Genomic DNA, 21489 nt, shown 5'->3' with positions numbered 1-21489 from the left:
AGAGCCTCACCTCCAGAAGGACCCTCTGCAGTGACAGGCTTCTTTAACACCAGCAGGGGCTGCAGACACTGGGGAGGGGTCCCCTTCCCCAGATTTATTTACTAATTCTGACTCAAAGAGCAGGAAGATGACCAGGATCCATGGGTGCTCCTAACATACCTCCTTGTGTGGTGCCAGTCAGACTGCAGCAAAAGTTAATATTAGGCAAACCACCACACCCCTGCCCAACAAGGGCCCTCTAAGGTCACCTGCTTGGACTTCGGAGTCTGTGTGACAGCTGAGGTGCTGGCAGAAGGCCAAGGGGTAACATGCAATGTCTGCAGGGGACCAGGTGCAGAAAAAAAGCATCGTGGCTTCTACCCATGTTTCCATACTTGCAGTGAGAGAACAATCATCTTGCTTTTTTATTCAAACATTGGAAAGTTTTTGATTTTATTTATTGTGTTAATAATCATGAAAACAGACACTGTAAAAAACATCACACAAATTAATTAATATTTCAGGTGAAAAAATCAAAAGCCCCTTTCCTCATTCCTTTCCCCCAAGCCCCTGTCCCTCCCCATAGGTGGCCACTGCCATCAGTTAGCATGTAGCCTTCCAGACACTTTTATGCATTTTTATATATAGTGTGGTTTTGTAATGTTTTATTTTCCATAAAGACTGTAAACATTGCTCTACAATATGCTTTTTTTACTTATATCCTGGAAATCTTCCCATGCCAGTATGTATAGTTTTAACTACTGCATAGTATTAAGTCACATTACCAAAGTATTTTAAGGCAGGCTGAAGGACAGGCCCCACTTTAGATTTTGAAAGATAGTTATTCCTCAAACTGCTCTCCAAAAAGACTGCTATGGTTTACATTCACACCAACAGCAGGAGTGCTCCCATTTCTTCTGCTCCTAGCCCAAACTAGATATTATCACAAAGCAAAATCATTGCTTTCTGATGGACACAATCAGAAAACGTTTCATTGTTGTGTTAATTTCCATGTCACAAATTGCCAGTGAGGTTGAACATGAAACATTAATGATATCCAGGCTGCTGGAGCTGAAAACAGCTCTCAGAAACTGTTGGGAGGGACATAAATGTGGATACTTTGGAAAGCAGTTTAGCAGTATCTAGTTTGGATGAAGATGCTCAGACCCTAAGACCACAAAATTTTACCTCCAACCCTAAGTAAAGTCCAGAAATTTCATCTCTGTATATAGAGAAACTCACACGTGCCCATGGAGACAGCTCTTAAATATGTTCATTGCCACAAAATACTGGGAAGAACCTAAGTGTCCACCAATAGGGAACACATAAATAAATTGTGGTAACTCACACAACTGAGTATTTAGTATACAGCAGTTATGAATGCATGAACTAGATCAACATGTATGAAAATGGCTCAATCTCAAAAACCATGTTGAGTGAAAAAATCAAGTTGCAAAACAATGCACACATTCTATCAATTATGTCTATTTAAAAAACAGAAACATTCTATGTTGGATACACACACACATACCTATATACAAAAATATACATACATATGTACATATACATACACACATACATGTCTAAAAACAGACAAGAAGACACCATTTCCTGGCTAGTTCTTACCTCTTAGAGAAAGGTAAATATGACAGGTGAGGAACTTCATTTGTACCTAAAATAGTCTCTTTATTGGAGAGAGAAAAAGAGAGAGAAATTGAGAGAGAGATCTGAAGCCAACGTGGCCAAATGTTACGGCCTGTTCACTCTGTGTAAGTGGGTGCCTAAATATTTTCCTCAGCACTTGTCTGGCATGTATTTTTCTATTCTTTTTGTATCACTGTGTTAAGGTGTATAACCTGCATAGAGCTTTATGTTTTTTAACCATTCCCTCTGGGAGTGTCTGCTTTCTCAAAGGGGATTTTAACTCCTTCACTCCTACATGCAGTTTTGATTTACTCCTACCATTGTTCTTTCATTTCACCATGCTTTCTCGTTTCTCTCCTTCCCATAGACGGACAGAGTATTCTGTATGCAGCCTTTGCCCCACAGTAGTTTGATAACCATGCACTTTATTTCTACTTTTAGAAATAATTACCCTTAATTTTTTGCTGTTGTCAGAGTCAGCATTTCCAGTAGAATGAAAGTTTTTCTACTTATTTGGGAATACCAAAAACCCTATTTTGATGCAAATACAAGGCATCCATTAAAAAGTCACTTAATACCATTGTTTTTGACAAAACCAAACAATTCCACTGTACCATATAAAACCAAAAGAAGAACTTTAATAAGCTTTTACTGCACTGCAATTACAGGAACATTAACCCACAACATGCAACAGAAATAGTGAAGCCTTTTGGACATATTTAACAGATAAACTTGATGTTACAATTAACAGCAACATATTCTACTGAAGAAACAAATGCATCCAATTTCAATGTTCAGGTTAGGAAATGTTAGGATCTTACCACCATCTCAGGTAGCATTTAGAATGTTTAGTTTTTTTTTCCTTTCTGAACTCTAAAAGACAGTATGATTTTTAAAGTAATCATACACAACCGTTTCACATTGAAAATGATCACAATCAATCAAGTAGTGGATGAGTGGAGTGATTAGTTTCATTTCAATTGTTAATTTTGAGATGGCCCCTGCAGTACTGTGGATTTCAGATGGGGAAAATGAGAAGACCAGGGGTGAAGAGTCTTGGTCTTAGAGGGGGGGAGGGAACATGCAGCGGCACACCGGGCAGGTGCCTGACTTCTGAAGCCAGATGGACACACATGGCTTGTGGAAATAGTGGTGGCACGGCAACTCAGTTGCTACCTCCCCCTTCACATATTCACTGCAACATATGGGGCAACACATTTCTTGCCCCACTGCGCTGTGATCTTCAGTGACCAGGATCTCAGGGAGACTGTCGATGCTCTCCTTGCTTGCTGGTGGATTGGCCACCTCCACGTCCACTGCAAGAGATTCCAAGTGTGCAAGGGCCGTTTCCATTGCCTGGGCCAGGCGTTCTTCAAGTGCCATGTATGTGAGGAACTGAGGATCCACATAGGAGATGGCTTCGGCCACCCCCAAGCCATCTGCAAAGCCATCAAAGAGGCTCCAATCCACTTCTAGGTCTTCACTTACGCTAGAGTCATCTTCAAGGTTGTTGTTGCCGTCCAGCATGAATCCCCCAGGCTGTAGAACCTCCTGACTAGAATCATTATCCCCCTCGCTGCTGCTTTCTTTTTCATTGTACTGGAGCCAAGAGACTTGTCTTTCTCCTGGTGATGCCCGTGCATCTTCCTGAAGAGATAGTCCTCCAACTCCTCCAAGTTCCGGGCTGCCATGGCTGCCGGTGGCGGCCCTACCAATGGGGCTAGCACTGGCACTGACATTCACTCTGGCTGGCTCAGGTTCATGCTCTTCTTTCCCAAGCAGAGTCTCCCAGCTTTCACCACTGGATGACAGGTTTTTCTCCCAGCCTCCATACCTGTGATGCAAAGCAGTAGTCCACTCTTTGTCACTGTCAGAGTCTTCATCACAGTATTTGTAGTAATCGTCACTGAACATCCAGAAGTCTTGGTCAGCCATGGTCCGTTGCCATCTCGGCATCTTTTCTGGCTTCATTTGATTATTCCTGAATTCCCTCTTGTCTTCAGGGTACTTTAGCTCAAAGTAACCACTGGAATTCTCACCTCTGCCTCTTCTTGCCAGGTTGCCCAGGTGGCGATCACCAGTGCTGGCAGTATCCCTCCACCTGGAAGTACTGTGTGGCATATCGTCATCATCATCAGTATCAAAAAATATTTTTGGTTTCATGCAGTTTGGATTAGCCAGATTCCTGATTTTGGGCCTCACCACTGGTTCCTCTGCACCCTTTGGGGTATTCCCCCCCCCACCATAAATACTCACAGGAGCCCTGCTGGGATGCACAGGTAAATTCTGCTCTGGTTTCTCCTTCTCCAGGCTGTTACCTTGTGCAGCTACCTTGCTGTCAGCAGCAGAGATCTGAAGAGCCATGCCCTTTTGCTGCAGGAACTCAGCTCTGCCAGCACAGCGTGTCACTGCAGGGGCTGGGTCTAGCTTGTCAAGATCCTGTGTCACATCATGATTCAAACTAGAGAACTGGGGGGACACCCCAACCAAAGACCTCGCCTCTTTCTCTGGGTCATACAGCTTATCATCTTTGAACTTGCCAGTTTTCTCTCTCACTCGTACTCGCTCCAAAGGCCCAGCCCCCTCCTCCTCACTATCCTCTGCCCTGAAAGAGTCAATATGTCCATAAGCCATTCCTCTTCTGCTACCGGGAGCCCTGTACTCTCTTGGCAGGTACCTGGAACAGTCCTCATTATCAACATTCAGGCTGCTTCCTGAGTTCTCACTGTCATCCCAACGATGATGACTGCTGGAAAATGGCGATCGGCTCCTCTTGGTGGTTTGACTAGAGTCTGATCTGTGCATCGGGAGTTCAGATGTTGTGTTTCTCTGGCTGGAAATCCTTTCGTGCTGGCTCATGGATGGCCTGAAACTGACATAAGCATGCCTTCTTCCATACCTCCTACCTGTCTGGGACTGATACCCTCCTGCGGGCTTGAGCCATAGAGGCTTGCTAGATTCCTGACCCATTGCTGTGACTTAGGAGGGTTTCCAGTACAGCTGGGGCTCGAGTGGAAAGGCTCCTACTCCCTGCACACCTTTTGGAGATGGGAAGGTCAAATCAGTTCACAACAAAGGAATAGGGAGATTTCTTTCCACTTCAGCAGGCAGGTAACAGAAAGAATAAGGGGCCTTTAAAATTAGTTTCACTTTCTTCTAAAGCCTGTAGTAGCATTCCAGTGACTGTCAGGTGTAGACCTGGAACACATTTTTAATGTTGGCAAAATGATTACAAAACTAGGTTTGTAGGCAAGCCGGACTTAGGGGAGAATACAACAGAAGATCGGGGGGTGTGACTGGACGCTAGGTAGGTGGGTGAAGTACTGTGGAATTGTGCCAACATAGGAAAAGGAAAGGCTGCTGTGGTTATTTTATGGGGTGTCTGCATTTTTCTGAGCCCTGGAGACATACAGGAGAACTGCACATTGGAATAGGGTGGAAAATATAGATCACCGTGTGTGCACCAAGTACCTACGTGTCTGTCAGGAGGGGAGAGGCAGGTGGAAGGGGAAGCAGCAATCATGCAATGGAGACATGCATATGTTTGTTGGGGGGACATACAGGTGACAGTGTAGTGGGAAGAAGTGTGAATATCACACAGAATGAGACCCATTCTGGATGTGCATATAAAAATGGCAGGTGTGGTGGGATGCCTTCAGAGGAGAGGGGTGCATGTAAGTGTGAGAGAAAGAGAATTTGTCTGTGTGTGTGACTGTATGTATGGTGGCTGTAACTATGCAGAGAGACACATGGGTTTATGTGTTTGTAGCAGGCCAGGAAGAGTATGGTGGCACTGGACAGGGGTGTCCGTGAGTTTGTGTGTTTTAGTCAAAATGGAAGGGAACAATGGAGAAATGTTAGTTTCCCTGGAGGAAGATTTTTGTGAGTGTGAATGTGTGCACCACAGGGGCCAGCCAAGGAGGTCTGTCTGTACACATCTGTAGTAGATAGGAGAGCGGAGCTTTTGTGAGGGGTGTGTGAGGGGCACATGTGTATGTACGGGGCATGTGTACGTATGAATGACAAGCCAGCCATGTGAGACCATCCATATGTATGTATGTGGCTGACAGGGGGTATGGTAGACCTGGGTGGTGAGGGAGTGTGTGTGTGTGTGTGTATGTGTGTACCTGGGGGAAAGCAATGAAGGGCGTGACAGTGTGTAGCATGTGTCTATGTGTGCATGGGGGAAGGGTCATGCAGGAACCTTTAGTATTGGGTAAAAAAGGAAGAAGGGGCTTCCAATAGAAGTTTTATGTGGGTATGCATGTGTGTATTGTATGTGCATACTAGTGTGTGTCCCCGCGGGTGAGAGACATGGGGAGGGGGACAGGAAGACACTGGGATGCAGAGGAGACACAAGGAGGAGGGAGGGGCAGCAATGTCAAATCAGAGACCGGAAAATATTATAAGGTCAAATGCTAGATTCTAATCAATGTGGTGGGGAAGGGGGGGAGGACGGGTGTGGGTATGGTTTTTCCCTGGGAATAATTTATCTTTCTGACAACAATACACTTATCTAACAATGTTAACAATTTACCATTCAGCAAACTAACTGCAAAATAAGGGCAGAAAGGCCACGGAGTGCTCTGCAAAGTGGCTGAGAAGGGAGGAAGGGGAGAGGGGAAGAGAGTCAGGGTGAGTGCTGCGACCACCACTCCCTCTCAGTGATTAAAGCCATTCTAGTGGGGGCGCACCACAGGAAAGGGGCCGGGGGATAGAGGCTGGGGCTCCCAAAGAGGCAGTTGGAAGATTCAGGCCTCCCTCTGCACTCAGATCCCACGATCGCCCCACCCCTTCCCGAGGGGCTAGCCGGAAAATCTGTTCTTTAAAGCTCCTCCAAATTCTCCCTCCGGTGCCTGGCCACTCATGCCACAGCACCGTCTGGGTGAATGCAGGACATCAACAGCCTTTCACTTACCAGTGCGTACAGACGCGTGTCCTCCAGAGGAGCAGCGCTCTCGGACCTCCGACCGCCACGACCGCCAGAGCCGCTGCTCGCGGTTGGGCTCCTCCCCCGCCAGATAAACATCTAGCTGGCGGGCGGTGACTGCAGCCGCGGAAGTGACGGAGTCTTCAGCTGGGGCCGCCCTCTTCAGGTGGGAGGGAGGCGGCAGCTCTAGACAGATCGCGGTGGGCCCGCAAGCTTTATTTCTTTTCAAATGATGAATTCGTCAAGGATACAGAAAAGAACAGGGAGAAATGTAACCAACAGCCAGCTATAACAAATGTTAACCATTTAGTAATACTCCCTTCTGTTCTGTTTTTTTTTTAATAAAATGAAATCTGCAAATTCTTTCTGATTAATTCCAATGTGAAAGTAATTATATTAATATATATCCTATGTTACATGTTATGGTTTGTACTGGAAGTATTAAAAATCTGAAACTATGTTTAGCATTCCAATAAGCTTAAATTTTTTCAACCTGGTTGAGGCAAATTGAACTGTTTATAGTGCAGTTTGTTGCTGTTAATTACAAAATGAAGCTACTCTATCCAAAACAAATAATCAATCATGAAAAACAACACACGTTCACATTCTGCTAAGTTGTTTTGCAGTTGAGCAATATTACAGCTATGCCTTTTGAATTGATACAATCTCACTTCCTATTGTAAAATGGCACTTCACAATATATCTGTAATATTTGCAACCAATAGAGAGCTCCTACCTTCACAACAATAGCAAAGTTTGGTTCTGACTAGAAATAATGCACAATGCAAGACCAAAAAAAAATTAGGGGTAATAACAGAATGCAAAAGAGATGTATGACTTTTAAACCACTAAAGAAATAGCATGTACAAAAAAAAAATCAGTTTTAACAAAGCTCAGAAATGATAAGACAGAAAACAAAAATGGATGAAAAGCCCCACAAAATGGAGGAATAAAACCAAAATATCAGTATGTATTATGGGTTACATCTATAAAAAACAAACTCTCATTTTGAGCATTTTGTTTTAAAAAATCTACTGATAATGCTGTTTATATGAATTTCACCTAAAGCAAAAATAATAATTGGAAATATATCCCAGTTAAATATTGGCAGGAAGGAAGGGAGGAAGAAATGTAGAAAGGTAGGGAAGGCAGGAGGGAGGAGAAAGAAGAAATTTTCTTCTAAAAAGAAAGAGAAGGGAAGAAGGAAGAACGGAAAGAAGGGAAGAGACATGTAGTAAATGTTAATATAGGAAAAATCAAGAACTCAAACTAAAAATCATTCAAGAGAGCAAAACGGGTTGCTCCATTAACTGAGAAGATAATAGTCACTAAAATTTATATGCCAATAAATGTAATTTCAAGATATATAAGGCAAATGTTGTTAGAAATGTCAAGAGAAATCAGAAAGTCTGCAATTATAGCAGGACACTTAACCACACTTGTTATGGTGTAGATAGATCAAATAAACTAATAAATTAGGATATAGAGAGATTGAACAATACACTTAAGACTAATAAGCTTGATCTAATATGTGTGTGTATATATATACTCAACAAAGGATGCATTTTTATTTAAAAAAACTTTAACATATTTCAAACATACAGAAAAGGACCAAGTACAAAATGCACATTTCCATGTAAATGTCACAGATTGAGCAAATTGTATTTTGTTCAGGTCTTCAGATCCTTCTAATTTTGACTCAAAACATTACAGTTGAAGCCCTCACTTTACCCTGTTCCTCTTACTTCTTTTCCCAAAAGAAGCACCATTTAGAATTTTCCTTCTTGTCTGTGTTTGTTTTACCTTTTCTACATATGTGGATATCTGCAACCAATACACTTACTGTTTTGTGCATTTTAAGTTCTATAAATGGTATCATAATTAATATAGCCTTTGCAGCTTAAATTGTCACTTATTTTTTTAGAAAGTTAGCAGTTTCATACATGTAAATCTAGGTCATGCATTTTAACTGCAGAATACTATTGTTTCAACTTACCATTATCATATTGCTATAATATATTATTGTATGGACTTCTAGTGCATGAATTATCCAATTTCTTTCATTTCTTTCCCTCATGTTGGACTTGGGTTGTTTCTGTTTTCTGTAGGTATAAATGCAGAGTAAATGAACATAGTTCCTTGTGGCCATATGTAAGAGTTTCCCTGGGGCAGAGCTTTCCAGCTGAGAGTAATGGGTGTTCTGGTATATTGATCCCCATTAGCCGTCTAGGAACTTGGATCTGGCTTCACCCAACTACTAGCCTGGAGACTGTTGTCTCTCGCTAAGAGCAGATTGTCTTTTCATCCTAGTGAGGTGGTATAAATATTAACATTTTAAACACATGCTTTGAAGTGAAAAGAATTGAAAAAACTGCTCTAGTGTATGTACATTGAAATGGAATTTCTGCATGAAAGGGTGTGGAGTAGTTATCAATTACTGTAGAACAAATTGCCCTAAAACTTAGCAGTTTAAAATTTAAATAAAACAAACATTTATTAGTTTCTTTTTAAAAATATTTTTATTTATTTATTTTTGGAAAGGAGAAGGGAGGGAGAGAAACATCAATGTGTGGTTGCCTCTTGCACATCCGCCACTGGGGACCTGGCCTGCAACTCAGACATGTGCCCTGACTGGGAATCGAATCAGCAACCCTTTGGTTCACAGGCTGGCACTAAATCCACTGAGCCACACCAGCAGGGCATCATATCACAGTTTCTATGAGTCAGAAATCTATGAATAGCTTAGCTGGGTGCCTCTGGCTCAAGTTTCTCATGAGGTTGCACTCAAACTGTCATTAAGGACTGCAGTTTCACTTGCAGGCTCAATCGGGGTAGGAAGTCCACATCCAACCTCTTTTTTATGACTGTTGGTAGGCCTCATGAGATCCACTTCCAAACTCAATCATGTGCTCACTGCCAGGCTTTTATTCCTTGCCATGTAGCTTCATAGGTGAATTTTACCAAACACTAAAATCAGAACACCTATGTTCCTCAAGCTATTCCAAAAACCTCAAGAGGAGGGAAAACTCCTAAGCTCATTTTGTGAGGCTAGCATTATCCTAATTCCAAAACTACATAAAAACACTACAAAGAAAGAAAATTATGGGCCAATATCCCTGATGAACTCAGATGCAAAAATTCTCAACAAAATACTAGCAACCGATTCCAGCAAAGCAAAAAGTCTCCAGTTCAATTCCCAGTCAGGGCACATGCCTGGGTTGTGGGTTCAGTCACGGTGCATGCGAGAGGCAACCAATCTATATTTCTCTCTCTCACTGATGTTTCTCTCCCTCTCTTTCTTCCTCTATTCTCCTGTCTCTAAAAAATAAATTAATAAATTAAAAAAAGAGAGACAGGCCTACCAGGTAGGAAGTTCCCTGGTGTAGGCCTAGAGAAGCTTACTGGATCTGTGGCTGAGCTTCTCACCCTGAGTAGTGAGGGCTAGCTGGGGTGGGACACTGGCTAAGCTAGAAAGGCAGAAAACAGGCTCCCCTTACCCCTACCCCTACAGCCTCTGCTCAGGCAGTGCTGGGCCACCCTCTTTCACAGGGTTTCCCCTCAATCCTTGGTGCCTCTGTGCTTCCATCAACAGGGAGAGAAGGGAACCAGCTGATAATGCTAGGAGATGGTGAGCTGGGGGTGAGGTGGGTAGGGGGAGGGGGAACAGAGACAGGCAGAGTCTAAAGGCCAGAACACAATCAGTTCATGGGCAAAAACTTGGGCCTGACCCTGTGTGGCTCCCTTTCCCTGCCTGGCCTCACTCTTCCCATCCTGGCAATGGGGAGATTGGATTAGGTGATGGCTGAAAACCATACCAACTCTACCAGTGTGTGTGTGCTGGGGCCTCTCTGGGCAGGGAAGTGCTCTGACCATGTCAGTGGGAGGGCTTTGTTCACAGAACATGATTGGGGGAGTGGCACAGGTAGGAGCTAGGTGAGCCTGGAAGACATGAACCATTGGCCAGGCAATAGCTGTTTGGGGCCTGCCTGGAAGCTAAGCCCTACCCCCACTGACCTGTTCATAATCAAAGGGTAGAAGATGAGCAAATGGGGAGCTAAGGTTATGGGAAATGTGCCCTTTGAGGCAAAGAACACTGGGGGAGGTGCAAGAAGTCAAGAGCGAGCTTGCTGATGTGGCTTAGTGTGTTGGGCACCCTCCTGCAAATCAAAAGGTCACAGTTTTCAATTCCCAGTCAGGGTACATGCCCCCGTTTTGGGCCAGGTCCCCGCATGTGAGAAGCAACTGAATGATGTTTCACTCACTCATCAATGTTTCCCTCCCTCTCTTTCTCCCTCCTTTTGCCTCTCTCTAAAGATGTAAATACATAAAATCTTTAAATAAATAAACTTCAAATAAAAAAAAAACAGAGAGAGAGAGTGTGTGCATGCTGTTAACACTGCTGGTGACTCTGAGAGGAAGAGAAAACGTCCCCCCCCAAAAGCTCATCTTTAGTCTCCTGTGAAGGCATGGGGTACTGGGTGGCCTCTCAAGCTGGGCTCTGAGCAAGTCTTCTCCAGGCCTCAGTGTTTCTATCTACAAAATGAGAATCTAGGGCTAAATGTTGTCCAGGGGCTCTGGCAGTTCTCATATTCCAGAGCCTTCTGCATATCAGCTCTCAGTCAAGCCTCTTAAGGTCAGCCCTGCCTACTGAGTTGAGTACTGACTGGGTACTGAGAGGTGAGTCGATTGGCTGTGGGAGTCAAAGTACCTTTGGGACTTTGGGGTCATTTAGGAGCCCACACAAACTCCTTACTGTGGCCTAGAGGCTTGAATTCATTGGTGCTCTGCCCATTTTTTTAGCCTCCCCTCTTCCCACCCCTGTTGTGCCTGCCCACCACGGGTTCCAATGACCTCCTTTCCTGCATGGAACATCACAAACTCCCTGTTGCTTCAGCATCTTCACACTTGCTCTTCATCATACTGGAATGCAGTTTCCCTGCCTGTGTGCTAACTAACTCTTCCTTCTGATCTTAGGTGAAATGTCACTTCTTCTAGGAAGTCTTCCTTCCTGGTGCCCTGGGTAGGCCAGGAAGTAGTCCTATTCCAAACCACCCTCAAATCATCACCATAGCTATCACAATAGTAATTACTCGTGCCATGATTTTTTTCAGTATCTGTTTCTCCTCTCAAATTACTGTCATCTCCATGAAGACAGAGGACTCGTTGATCTTATTCACAACTCTGTCTTGTGTCCAATTGCCAGGAAAACTTTCAACCAACATACATTTCTTGGAAAAAAATTCCTAGCAGCTACTACGAATCACAGACCTATGGGGGCCAAGCACAAACATACATGGCCTCATATGGCCTTTACATCACACCTCCTCATTTCTTAGGCAGAGTGATGGAGGGGCAGAGAGGTGATGGGTTTTGTCATGCCAGAAGCTTTCATCCTGGACTAGTTGGCCATGCTGTGCAGAGTTGGGCCTGGCAAGCAGGTCAGCCTGCTTCACGCCTCCTTTTTCGCCTGCCACCACTCTTAGGAGAGGAGCAGCAGCTGTGGCCTCTCCTTGTGTTCCCATAGCAACCAGAGCTTACCTCCCGCTCACACTGGTTCCTAATTGCCTGATTACGCATCTTCTCCCCCACCAGCCAGCTACGGAGCTTCTTGAGAGCAGGGTCCATGGCGGGCTGTACTCAGCATTGCATGCTCCTGGCTCGGTGAGTATTAGTTAAATGAACAAAAATGAATGCATGCCCACCTATGCACATGGATTTTTTAAAGCTTTCATCACAAGCAAGGGACCTGGCAGCCTGTAGCGGCTTGGGGGGAGGGGGCCTGAGGACTGATGCTCCTCAGCTCACCTCTGCTGAATGGAGTGGGTGGCCAGCCCCCCTTCTCCCCTCTCTCCCGCTACCTGGGGAAGCTCTTTAAAAAACAGGCCAGGCAGCCGGCATGGTCTTGGCTGTTGGCAGGAGGGGGATGCTGGAGATGGTGTGACACCCACCTCTAACAATCCCCCCATGCACACTTGCATACATGTGCTCCCTCACTACCTCCTTCTGAGGGAAGCCATCTGAGGTGGCCAGCTTTTGCTTTCAGAATTACCGAAAACAATTAGGTTTCACCTTCATTTTTAGCGCTTAGTTTCAGGATCTCATCAATCAGCTCCTTCCACTATTCATTCCCAATGCAATCATCTTCATCCTGTTCGCCATCTTCGTCCACCTGAGTCCCCTCTCCTGTCTGCTTTCCTTCCTCCTCCCTCTTTATCTCCCAAGCACAGACACAGTGAAGGTCCCAAACAGAAGTCAGCCCATGTGATTCCTAACAAATCTCCTGAGGGAGGCAGGTACTAGCATCATTTTTGTGGCCTGATGAGAGACTGTTCAAGCCACTGAGGCCACTAGTTGGTGGGGAGAGTGCAGCAGAACTACCAGTCCATTAGTTTAGTCCTTAATGTTTGTTGCCTTAATTATTTAACTATGGACGATGTACTGAGCTAGCTCTGAGCTCACAAGGATGTGGCTATGGGACCAACAGGAGTTCCCTACCCTAGTGGAAGGGAGAGAAAAAACCCTGGTGTGAGCTGCACTTTTCACAAGGTGCTATGGGAATGCACAGACAAATATGCTTATGCAGAACCAGGGGTCTGGGTCTCTCTCCCTCCCACCTCCCTCCCCACCTTCATCTGCTCAAAGGAAGGGACATTTGAACTGGGATTTCTATCTGAGATTTTTGCTTGTGAGCAACAGAAACCATCCTGACTAACTGAAAAGAAAAGGGAATCTGTGGGGTTGGGAATAAGCCATAGGAGCCTTACAGAATGAAGGAAAAGGCTAGAGAGCTCAATTGAGAAACAGATGTAAGCCAAGGCAGCATTGGGGAAATGGTGGGGAAGATGTAGAAAGCAGAATGGTTTGATCAGAATGCTTCCACCAAAATGGATAAAGGCTGTTTCCTCTATTCTTTTTTTTTAATATTTAATTTATTTATTTCTAGAGAATGAGGAAAGGAGGGATAGAGTGAGAGAAATATCAATATGTGGTTGCCTCTCACATACCCTGTACTGGGGACCTGGCCCACAACCCAGGCATGTGCCCTGACTGGGAATCAAACCAGCGACCCTTTGGTTTCCAGGCTAGTACTCAATCCACTGAACCACACCAGCCAGGGCATGTTTGCTAGGACATGTTTTTTTTTTTCTATTCTTTTAAAAAAATAATATCTACAGTGAATTAGGATTAATTTTTAGTGTATAGACACTTTTTTCATTTTTTAAAGATTTTATTTATTTATTTTTAGAGAGGGGGAAGGGAGAAAGAGAAGGAGAGAAACATCAATGTGTGCTTGCCTCTTGTGCACACTCTACTGGGTGTGGGGGAAAGGGTGTGGGGATCCCTGGCCTGCAACCCAGGCATGTGCCCTGACTGGGAATCGAACCATCAGCCCTTTGGTTCGCAGGCCCATGCTCAATCCACTGAGCTACACCAGCCAGGGCTGTTTCCTCTATTCTTATACTGCTTGCTTCAGATTTGAAGTTCAAAAACTGTGTCCAGTGACCAGGCTTAGTTCCATGCCTGCCCCTGGCCAGACTAGGCTGGGGAGAGGAAGGCTATGTCCCTTTGGCTTCCATGGTAGGAGGTAGACACATGGTTTATTGTTCAATCAACCTTAACCACAATGAGGCAGAGACAATTCACTTAAAGGAGATGGGAGTCTAAGGAAGGGAGAGGAATGAATGCTGCAGAACCACAAACCAATGAATATCCACTTTCTGCCTGATGACAGGAAAAGAGGAGGAGAAAGGTCCAGCCAGAGAGAACCAAATGGAAAACGAGCCAAAGGTTGCTGTACTTGAGGCAGTGGGGCAGCATCAAGTGCCTGGAGTGTAAGAGAGGGGAAGGTGAAGCCCCCCACTTGATGAGATAGGAGCAGGAAAAAGATGGATCACAGTATGCCCTGTGGAGTAGGCCATGGGGAGTTAGCCTCAGGACGGGTAGGGAAGCTGACCATATGGTATTTCAGGACCTTTACTCTGGAGGTATAAAGAATGGATCCGAGATAACAAAACTAGAGATGGGGAGAACAGCAAGGAACTTTTCTGGGGAAGAGATGGTGAGGCCTCAATTCCAGCATTGGTCATGGACAGAGAGGAGATGACAGATTCAGAGAATCCGTAGAAGTGTGAGGGGTAAGGGAGGGTGAAGAGTACCAGATGACTAGGGAGGGGAGTTCAGGAGGAGGAAGAAGGTTGGGAGAGTTTGTACTTTTCTCATGGGCTATAGGATGCTCAGCTAGCTCTTTCAACACCTATTTATTCAATAGTTAATGTCAGCTTGGCCTTATTTGCATGTGCCAGTCACTGTGGGAAGAGAGAGAGAGAGAGGGGAAACAGAGACATCAAGATTCTTAATGAACCCTCTCATACTCTGCTGGTGGAAGCATATACTGATATAATTGCTGTGAAGAACAATCTGGAAATATGTCTCCCTGTTTTTAAAATGCATGGCTTGGCATTTTGACTTCCAGGAATTTACCCTGAAGACATCACTTAACAGGTGTGTGCAAATAGACATATGTATAAGAATGTCCCAGCATTGTTTGTAAGAGTAAAAAACTGGAAACAACCTCAAAGACTGCCAGCAGGAAACTGGTTAACTAAATGGCGGGGCAGCCTGACAGGGGCTTACTCTGCAACCAGCAGGTAGGGACAAGACAGCACAGCCTTGTCTTTAACTTTTAGTGATGTTTGGGGTCATGTGTGTGACAAGGCTGGGTGGATTCATTCTTGAGAGTGATTGGAAGAGGATTTTTTAACATGTTTGAAAATGGCTGAAAAAAAGTTCTGGCTGTTCACAAGATTTCATCCAAGAAGCCAAGGAGAAATAGGTCACAGAAAGAGTTGGGGGAGGAAATTCCATTATTTTCTGCTTGTGGAGTTCAACCTGTTAACTAGAAGTTACACTAACAAAGGTTATCTCTGGAGAGTAAGGCTGAAAGAAGCAGATGCAGTTTTTACTGAATATTTTAAACACTCCTGCATTGTTGGAACATTTTACAATGTATGCAGATCACAGAAGTAAAAAGTCAGTAGAAACAATGAATAATGAAGGTATTTACATTTGTGGAGAGGGGGTGGGGGGACACTGAGGAGCGGCTTGGTCCCAGAGCTTGTGAAGCAGACCTTCTGCACACCAGCACCTGAGGAATGTTGGGCTCCACATCTCTATGTTGCCAGACCTGTCTTATGCACTAAAGGACATGTAGCAGCATCCCTGGTTTCTACCCACTGGGTGCCAGTAGCAAACTCCCACCCCAAATGGTGGTTACTATAATGGGCCTCCAGCCATTGTCACATGTTCCCTGGGGTAGCAAAATCCCTGCCCTGGATGAGAACCACCACACTAGAGAGATTTTCAGAACACACAAGTATCTTCAGAGCCTCTATTAATTCCATCTGTTAAATGGCCCTCTGCCAGCACCTTTCCGTGGCTCCATTGATCTAGGCATAGGGAGATGTGGCTTGATTTTGGATTAGCCACTTACTGGGGATGTGACCAAGAGCCTTCCTGAGCCTCCTTTTGTTCAACTCTAAAGTAGAGTTAATAATAATAATAACATGGCACCCAGGACTGCTGTGAAGGTGAGATGTCTGTAAAGCAGCATGCACAGACCTGGTGTGTGGCAGGCAGTCAGTCAATAGCAGGACCCAATGACTGACTGGGACAGGATGATGTGGCTCCCCAGCCACCACTTCCATAGACCCCACCTCAGGTATCTGCATTGGGCAAAGACCAAAACTAGATGGGCTCCTGAGACTTTCCTCAGGGGCCAGTCACCTCCTGTTATAACACAGGAACTTTTTTCAAATTTAAGACCCAACTTCTATTTGTACTTCAGGTCTTCTGTCATTCTGCCTCTCCTGGAGAATCTGACCCCACCAGTGACCCCTTTTTTCTTAAGAACAACCAAGATCTCCCTTTCAAGTGGATTTTTCCAATTGCTTTTTTGGTAAAACTTTAAGTTATTTATTTATTTACTTACTTAATTATTTATTAGAGGGGAAGAGATGGAGAGAAACATCAATCGGTTGTTTCTTGTATGTGCCACAACCAAACCTGAAACCCAGGCATGTGTCCTGACTGGGAATCGAGCCAGTGACCTTTTGCTTTGTGGGATGGTGCCCCACCCCCTGAGCCATACTGGTTAGGGATTTGCCAATTGCTTTTAAGGTGCTCAGGTATCTTCCTGTGAAACAAATGAACTACCTTCCTTGACCCTACTTCCTTCTGCTACTGCCCTGTGTGTTCTCAACTGTTTGAAGGTACTTCCCACTCAGCCTGTCCCAAACCAATCACACCATCATCCTTCCCAAAGCTGCTGCTTTCTGCTCTACCTTATCATCCATAGCAAAGGGCACTTCTTACATCTAGCTATACAGATGGGGCTTCTCAGCCTAAGAGTCATTCTCCAAATCTTCTGCATTACCAACCCCATAGCCAATCTTGATCATTTTACTTCCTAAGTCACTTGGGCTTTTAAACTTACTTATTTCTAAATAGATAGCATATTCAAAAATCAAAATAACACAGAAAAAGATGGTATGAGGAATCTCACTCCAACTCCATCAACCTCAACAGCCACATCCCAGACACACAGAGGTGAAGCACTTTATTATTATGCGGTAGCCTTGCCCTGCATCTTTATGGAAAAATGAATACAGTGAATATTCTTAGTTCTCCGTTTCTTCCACAAGTACACAATGCTATACACACTGTTATGGGTGTGGCATTTTTTATAATGTATCTTGTCAATTTTGGGGCTCCATGCTTAGAAACCTTCTTCAGTGTGTTTACATGAATTTTGGGATCTATCATCTTTTAATGTACCGGTCCCTTAGTTGTGAGCACCAGCTATATATAATCTTTTGGTACTGTATATAACACCATATTTTAAAAATAATTTTACTGTTGTTCAGTTACAGTTGTCTGTATTTTTGCCCCATGACTCCCCCACCCCAATAACACCATACTTTTAATCCATCTACTTGCTCTGGTCTTCCTTTGTGTCTACCCTAGCACAAGTATTACTGGACTCAAGCAAATAGCTTCCCAATTGCTCAGTCCAAATGGTCTCTTGCCCTTTCTTCACACAACAGACAGAGTGGCATTTCCAAAACGCAACTTGGAGCATGTCATTCCCCTGCTTAAAACCCTTCCATGCCTGGCTGGCATAGCTCAGTGGATTGAGCACGGGCTGGGAACCAAAGTGTCCCAGGTTCGATTCCCAGCAAGGGTACATTCCTGGGTTGTAGGCCATAACCCCCAGCAACTGCACATTGATGTTTCCCTCTCTCTGTCTCTGTCTGTCTGTCTGTCTGTCTGTCTCTCTCTCTCTCCCTCCCACCCTTCCCTCTCTAAAAATAAATAAATAAAATCTTAAAAAAAAAAAAAAACTCTTCCATGGCTTTCCTTTGCTTTTAGGGTGAAGGCAATATTGTAACCAAATGCAGGTCTGGCTGCCTGCTGCTATGAAAGTGAACACTCGACATGCAGGTGCTGATGTAAAGGAAAGTGGTTTCTTTTCAGGTGTTGGCTACCTGGAAGATGGGCGACTCATGTCACAAAGCCCATCTTCCCCTCTCATTGGATGCAGAGGTTTTTAAAGGAGGGGGAGGGGAACAGAACAAAGAGATTAAGGGTTGGAAAGTTCTCTACATACAGACAAGCACAGTCCATTCCAATAAGGCAAGTGACGGTCTGATGTGTGTCATTCTGGCTTCATGTCATCCCAGTTTCACATCATCCTGGATTCACAGTTGCAGGTCAGCAAATCTCCTGGAGCTGGGATGCCTGAAGGTCAGAGTCTGAAGTTAGTTCCATTCTTATACAAACATGCCGTTCATCTACAAGGTACATATTAGTCAGAGTCAGCACTTACAGAAATGATTTCAAAAGAACGGTGGGGTGGCTTAGAATTTTCCACCGTTACAATGTTCCACTTTTATAATACTTCTCATGATGGACCATGAAACCTTATCCAACCTCCTCTGGCCTACCTCTACCCTCATCTTGACCCACTCTGCCTTTCCCTTCTCCATGCTGTTCCTGCTGGCTGACTTCCAGTTCAGGATTATAAGATTGCAGTAGCATCTTATGCCTCTCCTTCCTAACCATGCCCCAGTGGTCATTTCACATTTATTTGTCTGATACTTTGATTCATGTCTGGCTCCTATTCCCTGTGTCCCTGCCCTACTCCCAGGGCCTATGAGATCAATGAGGGCAGGGGGTCTTACCTATCTTTGTTTCTCATGAAGCTCCTGCAGCCAGGAAGATTGGTGACTGAATAAATGGAAGAATAAAGCAAATAGGGGAGCAGGCAGGGGATCTGACATGGATTAGGTACTCAATAAACATTTCTTGCCCCCTTCTTGCTTTCACTGTCTCCTCTTTGCTCTGGAGCCCATGATAGACCACCTTCCATGCACACTACTCAACAACACTGCTCTCTGACCATGAAACTCTTGCCCTTGCCTGGGCCTCCCTCTTCTTCACTGGACTTATTTGGTAGTTGATCATTCCTCCCTCCTGGAAATCTGCTTTCTTGTGTTGGCTTGATGCCCAGGAGTATCCCCCCTCTTCACCACTTCCTCTCTACCATCTCTTCTTCTGCCCACCTCTGATATGTTTGGGTTTCTCAGGGTCCCTCCCAAGCCTCTTTGCTTCCCACTCTATATACTCTCTCTTCAGTTGCCTCATTGATGCTCATAGCCTCCACCACCATATATGTGAAAACTGTTGGTCTCCTGCCCAGGTTTCTGAAAGATGCATCAGGCCACTGTATTAGTGCCACCTCTGCCCCAGGAATGTAAGTGGAGCCAGAGAGCAGAGACTGTGTCTGTGTCTGCTTACTATGGTCTCCCAAGCCCCTAAAACAGTGCTTGGCACATAGTAGTCACCTAATAAATATTGTCAAATGTGTGAATGGAAAGGCCCCATGCTAGGATGGAGACAGCTTCCTCCTCCAGATGGGGCCTCTTTCTTAGCAGGGCAGTGGGGCAGAGAGAGGGGCTGGGTGTTAGGTCCTGGCATTTTCTGTGTGGGGCCCTCATGGACACCTCATGTTCAGAATGAGAGGGAAGACAGAATTCCAGGCAGAACTTCCATCTAGGAGCTGGTGGTCCCCAAACCAGCTAACTGTTCTGTGGGGTTGTTTCACCCCATCTGTAAACCACAAGACAGCCTTTGAACAGAGAGGGCAGCTCATGATCACACATGCTCGGATCATGTCCAGGCATGCTGCCTTTTAGGGGAGTACACAACCATCCATGGCCTATGCTAATATCATCAGAGGGGAGGAGGGCACAGGCTGAGGCCCCACAAGCCAGGATAGCGAAGTCAGGTAGACTACTGGTACCACTTGGAGTGGGGACCAGGCTACCCTCCTTGCAAGCCCAGGGCCTTCCTGACAAAGGTCAGGGCTGGAGGAGGCCAACTTGAGGGGCAGCAGAATTCTGCTTGTAGCCATGACATGGCCTGTGACCCAGTCTCCTAGGCAAGCTGGTCTGAGTGAAGGCCAGGGCCCTGCTCTGTGTGCCAGGAGAACCATACTGAAACACAGAATATTTGGAGTCAGGACCAAGGAGGCTTTTGGATACCACCGTTCCACTCACCTCATGGTTCTAATACAAAAACTGAGGCTGAGATGAAGGCAGAGACTGTCCTGTACTTATTAACTAGCAGGCCAGGGAATCTGGCTTATCTCTTGGCCTTGGGCCTACCAGGCCTTACAGAGTTGACAGTCTCTTCCTGCTTACATTCTAGAGGGGAGAGGCAGGCCACAGTTTTAAAAAAGAATAAATAAGTAAAATATGTAGTATGAAAGATGGTGATAAGTGTTATGGAGAAAAAGAAAGCAGGAAAGGGGGATTGGGAGTGCAGTGGGGGGTTGGCAAGTTTAGTTACAGTGGTTAGAGCAGGCCTGTCTGGAGAAGGGGCATTGGAGATAAACCCCCAGGAGGTGAATGAGGGAACTGGTGTTCTCTCCACAGTGTGTGTGCACATCTGAGAGTGGGTCTCAACTTCAGACTGGATTCCCCCAAGGATATGGTTGGAGGGCTTCCTGGGAGGCTGCCATATACCTGGTCACAGGGCCAGGAATAGGTGTATCTTCCAAAACTGATGCTGGGCACAAAATCCAAGGCCTATGACACCCTGGACCAGGTAATTAGAATAATAACAATAGTAATAATAAGAACAGTACTATTATCCTGCCTTGAGCACTTACCATGTGCCAGGGACTATTTCAAGCATGCTATGTGTGTTATTTCATCCTCACGATGACCCTGTGAGACAGGTGCTGGTTCTGCCCATTTGATAGATGAGAAAATGGAGGCTTAGAACCATTAAAAAACTTGCCCAAGGGCAAAAAGCAAATAAGCAGCAGCATCAGGCCCACACCCTGGGTGTTCGGACTCCAGAGCTGTTGCCTGATAGACAGCAGCAGGTTTTAGCAGCCAGGGCCGGAACAGTCAGTTGGAGACAAAAGGCACATTACATGATCTGCAAGATTCTCTGCAGCAGCTCAAGTCAGAGTAGCTCAGTGGGAGTTGAAGATCCATGTCTAACATGGCAGCTGACCTGGGGAAAGTTTTGTATGGGGGACCTTTACAGGGAAGATGGACTTCATCTCTGCTAGAACATGAGCTCTGTGAATGCAGAACCCTTGTCTGTTTGGCTCACTGCTCTATCACCAGTGCCTACAGCAATACCTGGCACAGAGTAAGTGATCAATAAATACTGGAATAAATGAGCAGATAAAAGAAAGAATGAATGGTTCACTCCCACTTATCAAAGGCCAGCCCAGACACAGAGACTGCTCTTTCCCAACAGCCAGGCAATCTACACTACTGGCCCCTTGAGACTGTGAGGCAAGGAAAGGCATGGAAGAAGAAGGAGCAAGGGAGACACTGCTGGGGCCAGAGGCTGGGCAG

At 45.1% G+C, this 21489-nt stretch overlaps 1 protein-coding gene across 4 annotated transcripts; it reads right to left on the bottom strand.

Moving 5' to 3' along the window:
* Positions 1–685: 685 nt before the first annotated feature.
* On the bottom strand, positions 686–21263 carry PJA1 (praja ring finger ubiquitin ligase 1). Of its 4 annotated transcripts, none has more exons than XM_036016250.1 (2): positions 21250–21263; positions 686–4821 (listed from the first exon to the last, which is right to left on the bottom strand). In XM_036016250.1, the coding sequence occupies exon 2, from the start codon at positions 4591–4593 to the stop codon at positions 2686–2688; it is 1908 nt and encodes a 635-aa protein (XP_035872143.1). In that variant the 5' UTR covers positions 4594–4821; positions 21250–21263; the 3' UTR covers positions 686–2685. The 4 variants fall into 4 exon arrangements, with proteins under 4 accessions (XP_035872143.1, XP_035872144.1, XP_028378615.1 ...); XM_036016251.1 differs by having other exon boundaries at positions 686–4495; positions 21250–21257; XM_028522814.2 differs by lacking the exon at positions 21250–21263 and adding an exon at positions 6542–6644.
* Between the last annotated feature and the right edge of the window lie 226 nt (positions 21264–21489).

Source organism: Phyllostomus discolor, chromosome X, assembly GCF_004126475.2.
Source record: "Phyllostomus discolor isolate MPI-MPIP mPhyDis1 chromosome X, mPhyDis1.pri.v3, whole genome shotgun sequence".
Classification (NCBI taxonomy): Eukaryota; Metazoa; Chordata; class Mammalia; order Chiroptera; family Phyllostomidae; genus Phyllostomus; species Phyllostomus discolor.
Note: the sequence above shows the minus strand (reverse complement) of the source record. Positions and strands in the feature narration are given on the sequence as shown.